This window comes from Dendrobates tinctorius, unplaced genomic scaffold, assembly GCF_039654945.1.
Source record: "Dendrobates tinctorius isolate UK_male_01 unplaced genomic scaffold, ASM3965494v1 ptg000032l, whole genome shotgun sequence".
Lineage (NCBI taxonomy): Eukaryota > Metazoa > Chordata > Amphibia > Anura > Dendrobatidae > Dendrobates > Dendrobates tinctorius.
In genome coordinates, this window is record NW_027361700.1 from 5,591,963 (window position 1) to 5,605,347 (window position 13,385).

The following is a 13,385-nucleotide window of genomic DNA, read 5'->3' on the forward strand; positions in this document are numbered from 1 at the left end:
CAGCGATATCGCTAGCAATATCGCTATAACGTCACTAGTTATAGCGATATTGCTAGCGATATCTCTTAGTGTGACAGGCCCTTAAGGCTGAGCTCTATATAGCAACCACTCATACTACTGATTGGCAGCTTTCTGTGTACACTGTGCATAGGAAGAAAGCTTCCAATCAGTGGTGGGGCGAGGTTATATAGAGCACATGATTATGAAGGACCACCTGGCAACAGGTTTAGTAGCCCACTAACGATCACTCTGGTGATTTTTTTTATTTTTTATTTTTTTTTTTACAATATATAGCAGTGTATGCATGGAGTGTATTGTAATACTTACCGACTTTGGTGTCACATGACCGCATTTATGTAGAATACTGTGTGGAGCTGAGGTCAATTTTTGAATTTTCTCAATGCACATCTAACTGAACGATCACACCGGCGGTCATGTGACGCCGACCTGGAGCGACGCTGGAAACAGCAGAAGGCTATGACACTAGAAAGTATTGCAATTCACTCTCTGCATACATATTGCCATTTGCTATTAGTGGGGAAACACATCACCAGTGTGTTCATTTAATATTACGTTGCTGTCACCTAAGGTATGATTTCTTATCTATATCCTTGCTCCTCATTTAGAACAGACCACACCTTATTTGTGTCTGTAATGTACTGAAACCTATTTCGGTCATTATTTTTCTTGTGACATAATCTAATGTAATCCTATTAAATCCTTTGCTTTTGTTTCACAGTGACAGTAGCGGAGAGATCTTAAATAACTGCTGTGTAATGGAGTACCACCAGGCCACTGGCACACTAAGTGCACACTTCAGAAACATGGTAGGTGTGCTTGGATTTGATACAAAAGTAGTTTAAAAAGCTATTCGTTTGATGAACCCGAAGAAACAGTCATACTCCAAATTTAGAAAAAGGGGGGGGGGGGTGTTCCAAACATCTTGGATCTCCTGTGGATGTAGGCCTGTCCAAATCCTTCTAAATTTTCATGTAATCCCAAAAATAGTGGATGATGCTGAGATCAAGGGGACACATCATCAATTCCAGGACACCTTGCTTTCATTTACACTGAATATAGTTCTTAATGACATTTGCCGTATGGTTGGAGTTGTTGTGATGATATGGTCTCCACATCCTTGATCCCAATATCGAGTTTGTCTTGAATTTCCACAAGCTTACGTCCACAGAAGATACCGTATTTTTTGCTTTATAAGATGCTTTGGATAATAAGACGCACCCCAAATTTTGAGGAGAAAAATAAGAAAAAAATCTTTTTTAATAAAATGGTGGTGCTTCTTATAATCCATGCATCTTATTGCTTCCGGGGGTGGTGACTGCGGTGAAGTGGGGTCCCAGGATCGCTGCTTGAGGAGACAGGAGTGGGGTGATGCTCCAGGCCGCAGGCAGGGATGAGGGGGTGCTCCAATGTGCTGCTGCCAGAGGGGCTTGTGCTGCTTCCAGGGGGGCTTTGTTCTGCTGCCAGGTGTCTCCGGTGCCCAACGGTGTCTCAGACACTGCCCGGGGCACAGCCAATATTTTGCAACAGACCAGAGCCCTGGGGCACTTTCACGGTTCCTTCTGTGTGATGGACTCCGGCAATATGTCCGCCACCGGGTGCCGCGCATGTGCACATGGTGATCTTGGGACTAAGATCTCGAGAGATGAAGTTTCAGTGCTGAGATTTCATCTCTCGAGATCTTAGTCCCGAGATCACCAACAGAGCATGTGCTGCCCCTGGTGGCGGCGGCCATATTGCCGGAGTCCATTACTCAGAGGGAACCAAGAAAGTGCCCTGGGGTTCTGGCCTGTGGCAAAATGTCGGCAGAGGCACCAGAGACACCCACAGCACCACCAGACACCCCTGCGGCCTACACCCGGTAAGACATGTACGCTTTGTAAGACGTACCCCCATTTTCCTCCCAAGTTTGGGGGGGGAAAAAAAGTGCGTCTTACAAAGCGAAAAATACGGTATATGGTTCTCAAAAATGTTTGGAACAACCTACTCCAAAAACTATGTCAAGTATACCAAGAAGAATTGATGCTTTGATGCTGCTCTGCAGGTTGAGGATGGGGTCGCAACAAATATTCTATTTTCTATTTTTGAAAGCTTTCTAACTTTGCAATTTCTTAATCACATTTTGTATAATAGTGTATACTCTGAAAATCATGGGATCAGATGTTAATTTCCTTATTTTGCCTAATGTGAGGACAAGGTGATTTTTTTTTTTTTTTTGCTTATTTTCTCCATTAGGATGGTGCCTCATTAATATTAGTTAAAGGGTCCCCACATGTAATCTAAGATGAAGTTATACATGTTGCTATACGTCTTATTTTTTCACTTTTTTCTATTTAGTCGTTAAAGAGGATCAAACGTTCAGACCGGCGAGGGGCAGAGTCTGTCACCGAGGAGAAGTTCACTATATTGTTTGAGTCTCAATTCAGTGTTGGAGGAAATGAATTGGTTTTCCAGGTGAAGGTAAGTAGCAAAAAGGTGAACCTTCATCCGGAAGTGTTCCTAAATACCAATATGATTAGTTTTACAATCCAATTATCTGGACCCATAAAAGCATTTAATTATTGGATTCTGGACCAATGAGTGCTTGATTTTAATAATTTTGCAATAATAAAGGTACTTTTTCAGCAGATTTAATCCAATTTTCTGTAGTTTTTAATGTTAAGGTACCGTCACACTTAGCGATGCACCAGCGATCCCGACCAGCGATATGACGCGGTCAGGATCGCTGGTGCATCGCTAAGTGGTCGCTAGTGAGCTGCCACACAGGCAGTTCTCACCAGCGACATAGCAGGGGTTGGGGGTCGCTACTTACCTGTCAGATGAGGCGATCCTGACGTCCTCCCGCCCGCGTCCACACGTCGCTTGTCGGCGCCACAGGAAGCCCAGCAGGAATCTGACGACGAGAAACGGTCCAGGACGTTCTCGCACGATCAGCGATGAGCAGCGGGGGAACCGGTCAGAGGTAAGTATCAGACATAGCGATATCGCTAGCAATATTGCTGCTACGTCACAAAACCAGTGACGTTATAGCGATATTGTTAGTGATATCGCTTAGTGTGACAGGCCCTTTAGTGTATACGCTAAAGACACCAGACCTGGGTTGAGAATTGGCATATTTAGCTTCAATATAATTTAAAACATCTTAATTATAATTTTGTAGGATGCGGTTTGTCTTACTGAGTATGGACTTAATCTAATTGTATGAACATGCGTCACTCCTTAGGTGTATTTATGCTGAGATAATCATGAATGAGGGTTCCTTGGAACACTCATTCACAATAATCGTGCAGTGTAAACAGTCTGCTGATCACCCGATAAGCAAGCAAAATACTCGTTCATCAGTTTAAATTGATTTTTAGTAGGCTTAAAAAAATCATTGTTCTTGGCAGCGCATCATCCTGTGTAAACTGAATTTGCGCTGCTCAAAACAATGGCAGCCTATGCTTACAGAACCATCTATTACTGATCATTCAGTAGACATTGAGAACGTGGTCTGCCTATATAAAAACGCAATTAAATATTAAATGACCACTGATCAGTAAACAAGTTTCTGATAGGTGGAGTCTTGTTAACTGCAGCACATCGACTAATGTAAAAGGATCCATAGACTGAGCTGACATGGTGCGCTTCTTGTGATCGTGTGACTGTATGCACGCCTCATTTGTGTTCAATCGTAGTACCATGTAGCCACCCTTTATAATAGGTGTCTGGGTGACTGTTCTTCAGTATTTTGCATCTTTGGAAGAAAAGAGGTAGTCCATCTTCACGGACAAGCAATTCTTTTTTTTTTTTTTATTAAGTGTGCATACAAACTGGTGACAGTTTAAAATGCGGACATTATGTGTTTCTGGTGCTGGGAGCAGCCTTAGTCATGACAAATGATTTAGGGCTGATCCTGACAAGACAGTTTGTACAAGTTAGCCATGCCTCAAATCCTGTAATCGGGCCCAGGGGAGCGTGATAATATCTTTTATACCATTATTTATACTATCTTGAAACAGCCTGTATCCTGCTCAGAAATACACAATAAGCCGAGTATTCTCTCATTGGCTTCATCTGCGCATACACAGGATAAGTGCACATTGAAAAACCTACAGAGCTTCTCCATGGGTGCTGGCTGAGCAGGAATCCTTGTCGATAATAGTATAGGGGATGAGGCTGTCATCCACACCCTCCTTTGCTTAATTACAGAATGTGTGTCAGGATGGAAAACAGTGCAAAAAAGTTAGGGTTTTATTAAAGGGATATTCTTAAGAATTCTCTTGAGCAGTTCAGAGCTATGCAGTCTCTTTACAGTTTCCTTACTTCCTGGTTTCTGGCAGGGTGTGCCCTTCTCACAGTTCTGGTGTGACAGTTCTGGCGAGTAGAAAACCTGTAGTATTAGTAGAACTAGAATGCTCAGCACACGTTCTGCTGTAACACATTCAGCTATCAGTGGTTTGGTCTGAGTCTACACTTTTTGCATTGTAATTTACATAAGGAGATAACAGGGCATTTGAAAAAGCACACAGGTCTGAGCAAGGAGATCCGAGAGCTGTGATTAGAAGATCTGCTATGGAAGAAGCCAATGTTATAGGCTGGTGATTTTGTAAGATTAAGAACAGCTGCTTGACAGGAGCTGAGAGGGAATTGAGCATTTATTTGCTGTACAGAAATCAATGGACTGTTGCTAGTGGTTGGTATGTTAGGAGTTAGCTCCTCTGCTAGAATGTAACTACTGTGCACATTAGGCCAGGGTCTGGGCAGGCAGTAGTGGCCAAGCTCCATGGAATCCAGCTGTATACTATGAAAGATAAAAGCTGCCATTGCAGAAGAATGACTGCAGATAGAAAAAAAGTAAGTCAATTGCAAACTTGTCTATTTTCATGCCATCTATCTAATTAAAGTAATTTAATACACCTTTAAGCTATGTTTTATAGAATAGCTTTTTATAATGAGAGCATGCTTGTATTTTATGCTTAACCATTCCCCAGCCAGCCGGAAATGGAAGAGTTAATGTTTTTAATAGTGCTGCCTTTCCTTACAGGTTTATCTAATTTTACATGACTGTTCCATAAGCCAGAATTTTTGATAATTTGACGCTTGTCAAGTTCTGTTTCCGCTTGACCAAAAGTTTTTTACCATGCTATTTGGAAAAATAGAATCATCTGTCATTAGATTTAGAATAAAAAAAAAGTATTTATATTTTTTTATCTGTCTTTCTTGCAGACACTTTCCCTCCCTGTTGTAGTAATCGTTCATGGGAGTCAGGACAATAATGCTACTGCGACAGTCTTGTGGGACAATGCATTTGCCGAGCCTGTAAGTAAAACGTTTCTTCTGTGATGTGCCTTAAACAGTCCTGGTTTTCAGCCCTCCTGTTCTGAGTGTGGCCACAATGTGTTGCTGGTTTCATCTACATAGATGCTATTATTCCCAGTATTTCTTTTTTTTTTTTTCCCTGTGGAAAATTTTCTATCTAGTGATGTTTGCATTTGTTCTTCTCCACAGGGCCGGGTGCCATTTGTAGTCCCAGACAAAGTCCTTTGGCCGCAGCTTTGTGAGGCTCTGAACATGAAGTTTAAGGCAGAGGTTCAGAGTAACCGAGGGCTCAGCGATGAGAATCTAGTGTTCTTGGCACAGAAACTTTTCAACAACACCAGTAACCACAAAGATGACTACAATAACATGACCGTGTCCTGGGCACAGTTTAATAGGGTGAGAGGCTAACTGGCCGGAGGCTATTAAATTACGAGTATTTGATTACGTTCTGTGCCCAGTTAGGGGGTCACACACTCAGAGCTGGTCACGATCCAAAGTTGCTGCTTTGGAATATCACATCCTAGTCCAGCACATTACTGAGCTACTGTGGACTGGTAATGCAAAGGGCACCATGCAATTTTTACTCATGTCATTTTAGGAAAAGTTATGTAAGACTTGCACAACAAATAAATCGATGTAGCAGATATATATTTTTAAAACTGCTTCTTTTCTGCCCTTTCTTCCGTGATGACTGATTGGGACGTAAGCAAATAGCTGTAGTTTTGAATTGTGCGCCTTTCCTTTGACGCAGGAGAATTTGCCGGGATGGAATTACACCTTCTGGCAGTGGTTTGATGGAGTAATGGAAGTTTTGAAAAAACACTTAAAGCCTCACTGGAATGATGGGTAAGTGTGAACTGTGGATATTACAGAAATGCCAAGAGGCCATTGCGGCATGTCGTTGTCACTGAACCACCCCGCCACTTACCACATAAACATATAAAGTTTTCTACTGCAAATTCTCTTTGGCAATTCTTTGCCCTTAACTCTAAAGTTAATTTATAACTGAAAGTCCTTTAAGTGAATCTCCACCACTAAATGACATTTACATTATTCTTTTTGATTCATGTTACCAAAATAAGTTCATCATTCAGTGATGAGTAAATCTAGAATATATCAATACTAAAGATTCAGAGAAAGGAAAGTAAGCTGTGCATCCGTCCAACAATACAGTGGGGAAAAAAAGTATTTAGTCAGTCAGCAATAGTGCAAGTTCCACCACTTAAAAAGATGAGAGGTGTCTGTAATTTACATCATAGGTAGACCTCAACTATGGGAGACAAACTGAGAAAAAAAAATCTAGAAAATCACATTGTCTGTTTTTTTTTTCATTTTATTTGCATATTATAGTGGAAAATAAGTATTTGGTCAGAAACAAAATTTCATCTCAATACTTTGTGATATATCCTTTGTTGGCAATGACAGAGGTCAAACGTTTTCTGTAAGTCTTCACAAGGTTGCCACACACTGTTGTTGGTATGTTGGCCCATTCCTCCATGCAGATCTCCTCTAGAGCAGTGATGTTTTTGGCTTTTCGCTTGGCAACACGGACTTTCAACTCCCTCCAAAGGTTTTCTATAGGGTTGAGATCTGGAGACTGGCTAGGCCACTCCAGGACCTTGAAATGCTTCTTACGAAGCCACTCCTTCGTTGCCCTGGCGGTGTGCTTTGGATCATTGTCATGTTGAAAGACCCAGCCACGTTTCATCTTCAATGCCCTTGCTGATGGAAGGAGGTTTGCACTCAAAATCTCACGATACATGGCCCCATTCATTCTTTCATGTACCCGGATCAGTCGTCCTGGCCCCTTTGCAGAGAAACAGCCCCAAAGCATGATGTTTCCACCACCATGCTTTACAGTAGGTATGGTGTTTGATGGATGCAACTCAGTATTCTTTTTCCTCCAAACACGACAAGTTGTGTTTCTACCAAACAGTTCCAGTTTGGTTTCATCAGACCATAGGACATTCTCCCAAAACTCCTCTGGATCATCCAAATGCTCTCTAGCAAACTTCAGACGGGCCCGGACATGTACAGGCTTAAGCAGTGGGACACGTCTGCCACTGCAGGATCTGAGTCCATGGTGGCGTAGTGTGTTACTTATGGTAGGCCTTGTTACATTGGTCCCAGCTCTCTGCAGTTCATTCACTAAGTCCCCCCGCGTGGTTCTGGGATTTTTGCTCACCGTTCTTGTGATCATTCTGACCCCACGGGGTGGGATTTTGCGTGGAGCACCAGATCGAGGGAGATTATCAGTGGTCTTGTATGTCTTCCATTTTCTAATTATTGCTCCCACAGTTGATTTCTTCACTCCAAGCTGGTTGGCTATTGCAGATTCAGTCTTCCCAGCCTGGTGCAGGGCTACAATTTTGTTTCTGGTGTCCTTTGACAGCTCTTTGGTCTTCACCATAGTGGAGTTTGGAGTCAGACTGTTTGAGGGTGTGCACAGGTGTCTTTTTATACTGATAACAAGTTTAAACAGGTGCCATTACTACAGGTAATGAGTGGAGGAAAGAGGAGACTCTTAAAGAAGAAGTTACAGGTCTGTGAGAGCCAGAAATCTTGATTGCTTGTTTCTGACCAAATACTTATTTTCCACCATAATATGCAAATAAAATGAAAAAAAAACAGACAATGTGATTTTCTGGATTTTTTTTTCTCAGTTTGTCTCCCATAGTTGAGGTCTACCTATGATGTAAATTACAGACGCCTCTCATCTTTTTAAGTGGTGGAACTTGCACTATTGCTGACTGACTAAATACTTTTTTTCCCCACTGTATATGGAAAATTATTTCATGCTTTATTAAAGATTCATTAAACATGGCGTCTAAAGATATTTATATCTTTGAACTCCATGTTTTTAATGAATCCTCAATAAAGCAATAAATAATTTTTATGTATCGTTGGATGGAGGCAGCCAGCTTGTTCACTTTGAGTGTGCGCACACGCTGAGGATCCGCAGCAGTTTCTGCTGCGGTGTACAGTACCATAGTATCCTATGGGAAATGGAAACTGCAGTGCAGACGGTGAAGATTTTTCTGCGCAGATTTGCTGCGGTTTCTGATCCGCAGAAAGAATTGACATGTCAATTCTTTCTGCGGATTCCTCTGCGGTTTCCATCTCCTTCATTGTAGAGATGATAAACCGCAGGGCAAAACCGCAGGCTAATCCGCAGATAAACCGCAGGTCTTTTTAACCTGCAAATTTACATGCAGATTTTGCAAAAGCCACGCGGATCAATCCGCAGCGTGTGCACACACCCTTAAAGGACTTTCATAAACTTTTTTCCCCTAAACCTTGTGTATATATGTACCTAGTGTAATGTCAGTGTGGTAATATACTTGCCTAACAAAGGTTTCTCCAGTATCCAGCGCTTTTCTGCTTCCACTCCACTTCTGTGAATCACCTGATGGCGCTTCCGATCAGCAGGATAACTCTGTGTTTAGAAGTCTATTACTATGGAAATCTATGGGGCCTCATTCTGAGGCTCCATAGGCTTATATTGTAAAAGCCACTTCCGGGTGTGACGCGGATAGTCTGAAGAGCGTTGACAGAAGTGGGTCCTGGAGAAGACGGCGGTAGGTGAGCACTATAACACACTGAAATACTACAGTACATACACATGTACACAGGTTTATGGATTAAAAAGGTCAGGGTAGGGCATTTTTACATTTGGGTCTATGCAATGGATTTGGAGCTCTGTATCAGAAATCTGAAACTTGCATTTCTGTAATGTTATATTATGCACAGAATTTTATATCTAAAAGTAACATGATCGATGCACCTTCCCTCTAAGTTGTGCTATCCTATAGTCATCAGCAATGAATAAGAACATACTCGTTACAATTAATCTTATCAAAGAAGATAAAAATGTATTGTATGGACCAATATTTGTTATAAGCATTTTCCTTTTTTTCATCTTTGGATTCTACTAATCACTGGTTCAGTGCTACCATCCTTTGTATTTAGCATTTTGCCTAACTTTAGCATTTTAATACGTTATAGCTATATTTTTATTTTTTATTTTAGGGCTATTCTGGGCTTTGTCAACAAGCAGCAAGCTCATGATATGCTGGTGAACAAGAGGGATGGGACTTTTCTTCTGCGCTTCAGTGATTCAGAGATAGGAGGCATCACAATAGCGTGGAAGTTTGAGCTGCGTAAGTTTCAGCCTTTAACTCAAGGTCTAAAGGGTAACGTTTCTACTTGTGGAGAGTGACCAGCCAGGCCTGGCATGTCACAGTGAGGAGACTCATAAGCCATGCTGGCTCCTCTGGGAAATTAAATATGCAAATTGTCTCTTCAGAGAAGAAGAGAACTAGAACTCCAGCGCCATCTATTGAAAGCAGCGATCCTAAAAGTCAATATCGGCTCTTTAATGAGCCTTGCAATATCACTTAGAATAAAAGCCAAACCAGGACTGTCTGAAAATTGAGATTCTGGTTTGGCTTTTATTCTAAGTGATCTTGCAAGCAGGGCTGTGGAGTCGGTAAGGCCTTTTTCACATTTCCGTTTTTGACGTCAGTCAAAATCCGCCAGTTTCTGAAAGAAAACGGATCCACCCCTTTTTTGGCGGAACTGCTTTTTTCCCCCATAGACTTGCATTAGTTGCAGATGTTGACTGACGGTCGTCCGTTGGATCCGTTTTTTGACGGATCCGTGAAAATAGTAGCGGTTCCCGGGCGGACCAGACAGACCCTGCAACTTTTTTTGGGTTGACGGTCCGCTATTTTTTAGTGCGCATGCCCCGACGCTTTGCTCCGGGAAACATTTTAACCCTGAAATACCGTCCTGGAAGCGTCGAAATGCTCTCGCTCTCCCTCTCGTTTTCCTTTAAATTTCAGTCACTGCTTACTAAAGCGGATCCGTCAAAAAACTGATCCGGTGGCATCCGTTTGGGCCACAACGGAAACGGATCCGTTTTTTTACAACCTGGCGGATTTTTGACTGACGTGAAACAGGCCTTAGCCAAACCTGCGACTCCGACTCCTCAGTTTCCCTTACACCGACTCCACGACTCTGACTCCCACATATATTGCTTATATTGAAGTGAAAAATTTATTGTAGTACAGTGTGAACATCAGACATTTAATCATTTTTATGATACAATAATCAAGATATTTAGATAGAACATACTGTATTTACTTTGTACCCTTGTCTGTATAGGAGGCGCTTCACTCAGCTAAGACAAAGTCTAGATCCTCAGGCTACATTCACACCATGGTCGTAGCCAGGATCAAACCTAGGGGGGGCAGAACCTCATACTGCACACCTCAGCTGCTGCAGAACCTCATACTGCACACCCCTACACTTGAAAATAGAGCCTGCACCTTAAGAAGATGTGGTGATGAATGCAGTCTATTTATTCCAACTATCAATTGATGTTGATGTGTTACTGAAGACGAGCAATGCCTGTCCTGGGCGTCCTTTTGGGCAGCTATGAGGTGTACCTGGCTGGTGCTAAAAAAAAAAAATGGAGTGTTAAGGCCCTTTTACATTTAGCGATGCACCAGCGATCCGACCAGCGATCCGACCCGGTCAGGATCGCTGGTGCATCGCTAAATGATCGCTAGTGAGCTTTCATACAGAAAGATCTCACAGCGATGCAGCAGCGACGCAGCGCACGATACTTACCATTCACACACAGCGATCCTGGCAACCTCCCGCCCGCGTCCAGCGTCGCTCGTCGTCACAGCAGTAAGTCTCAGCAGGAAGCGCCTGACGAGAAATGGAGCTGGACATTCTCGCACGATCAGCGATGGACAGCGGGGGAGCCGGTCAGAGGTAAGTATCACACACAGCGATATCGCTAGCAATATCGCTATAACGTCACAAAACCAGTGACGTTTTAGCGATATTGCTAGCGATATCGCTTAGTGTAAAACCCCCTTTAGTCTGTGTACTACCCGGCTTTCATTCTTTTTGGTACAGATAAGATATGTATAGACAGATATGGATAGAGCAGATTTCTAATCTGCTTTTGCTATTGAAAACATTATGAGCTCAAAAACCTTTCCGGTGATGTGGTTTTTTAAAAAGCTGATCTGCTTTCGCAGCTGAAAAACATATCCTCAAAAAACGCAGCAAAAACGCTGTGTGTGACTGTAGCCTTAGATCAGGAATAGAACAGCCATTTATAGGACACTAGCTGAAGAGCCCGGCGCTACTTGGGCATAGTAACTAACTACGGTTAATTATAACAAATTATAATGATTATATCTATATAAATAAAGCTGAGTGTAGAGCCCCGCCCACTCCGCATAGCCACACTCACTATAATATTCCACATCATCCCTTCAGCCAGAGCCACTGGAAAATTACCTCTATTTTATTCGGACTCCCATGACAGCACCACGAGAGGGGATCCGCCCTTTAGGAACAGGAAACCTACAGATACAAAAAGGGCGGCACCTCTCCCACGCATCAGTTGGTTTCCTGTTCCTGAAGGGACGGGATCCTACAGAAGACCAGGATCCCAGGCCGGCCGGCCGATACAGGTAGCGGGGGGGTCTCCTACCTCGGCCTGGTGCGGATCCCTGGAAGACGCCACGGTGGCCCAGGATGGGTAGCACGGCGGTGGCGTAGTCAGCAGGGAGCGGCGTCCGGAGGATGTCCGACTCCAGAATAAAGGCCGCCGCCGGTGAGTATGTCTCCCCCCGGGGGCCCCCGGATCCGGCGGCGCTGGTGCGGTGGCCGGCGCGCTGCGGGGGACGCTGCGACCGGGGAGCGCGGTATCCCGAAGCTCCCGGGCGTCCCGCGTGACTTCCGGTTGGGCGGGGTCGCGGTGACGTCAGGGGGCGGTCGGAGGAGGTGCTTCCGGGTCGGCGGCGCCACTGCGCATGCGCGAGAAAAACAAGATGGCGGCGCCCATCGCAAACGCCGATGAGCGTCGGCTCTCCGGCCGGGTGCGGCGCCAGCTGGGGAAGGGAGCCCTATTAGGGGCGAGGGGCGCGGCACGCATACTGCTGTCCGGAGGAGGGGTATATAGGCAGGACCCGGGCAGGGTGCCTTGCCTTGGCCACATTACTGCGAGCAGTAATGGAGAGCGAGCAGGAGCAGCGGCAGCAGCAGCAACGACGGCAGCAGCGACAAACATCTCTGCCGCCCCTGGATGACCTTCGGCAGGTCAAGCAGAAAAAGAAAGAGTCACGTGACAGTGAACGTGCGGGACGAAATGACCAGTCCAGCCATAAAAGCTCCTCTAAGCAGACAGGAGCATCGTCTGAGAAGAATCCCCCTCATCCTCCGGTACTTGAGAGTGGCACTGGTAAGTGATCTTCGTGAAAGTTCACTCAGTGACGGGGCCCCCCTTCTGTGCTTTATTCTAGGGGAAGAAGGCTTCAAGTAAAACTAAACACAGGGAATGCGCACTCTGTGCATGCCCATTACCGGACTCCTGCCCCAAAAGATTGTGCCCCCCCTGTATTCAGCAGACAGTGGCGGAAGAGTCGCCCGTGGTAGCAGCGAGTTTGAGAGACATTGTTAGGGCAGAAATGAAGGAAACCCTAAAGTCACTGTCCCAGCCGGAAACTATAAAGGGCGGGGTCCCGGTGGAGTCCGATTCCTCGGCAGAATGGAGGAGAAGTAGAGACTCCCAGGCTTCATCTCCCTCGTCCTCCTCAGGAGAAGAGGACTCTGGGCGGTTTTGTCTGCCTCTTGACCGGGTAGACAAGCTGGTCAAAGCAGTCAGAGGGACAATGGAAGTAGAGGAGCCTAAGCCCCAATTATCCATGCAGGATGTCATGTTCAGGGGGCTGGAGCAGAGGAAGCATAGAGTCTTCCCGTTAATTCAGAAGATCCAGGATCTAATCCACAGAGAGTGGAAAAAAACGGATAAAAGAGGGTCGCTACCACCAGCCCTCAAACGCAGATATCCCTTCGACGATCCGGCAGTAAATACTTGGGACAAGGCCCCCAAATTAGATGCGGCCATTGCAAAAGCATCGAAAAGATCCTCGCTGCCCTTTGAGGACATGGGATCCCTTAAAGATCCCCTAGACAGGAAGGCAGACACCTTCCTTAAGAATACTTGGGAGATGGCAGCCGGTTCCTTAAGACCAGCAGTG

At 44.5% G+C, this 13,385-nt stretch overlaps 1 protein-coding gene across 1 annotated transcript in view; it reads left to right on the top strand.

Moving 5' to 3' along the window:
- LOC141086374 (signal transducer and activator of transcription 5B) overlaps nt 1-13,385 on the top strand; it is a 247,273-nt gene that overhangs the window by 216,314 nt on the left and 17,574 nt on the right. The window contains exons 11-16 of the mRNA XM_073572342.1: nt 740-827; nt 2,356-2,478; nt 5,227-5,319; nt 5,509-5,715; nt 6,071-6,165; nt 9,349-9,479. Coding sequence (XP_073428443.1) covers nt 740-827; nt 2,356-2,478; nt 5,227-5,319; nt 5,509-5,715; nt 6,071-6,165; nt 9,349-9,479 — 737 coding nt within the window. The remainder of the gene's footprint in view (nt 1-739; nt 828-2,355; nt 2,479-5,226; nt 5,320-5,508; nt 5,716-6,070; nt 6,166-9,348; nt 9,480-13,385) is intronic.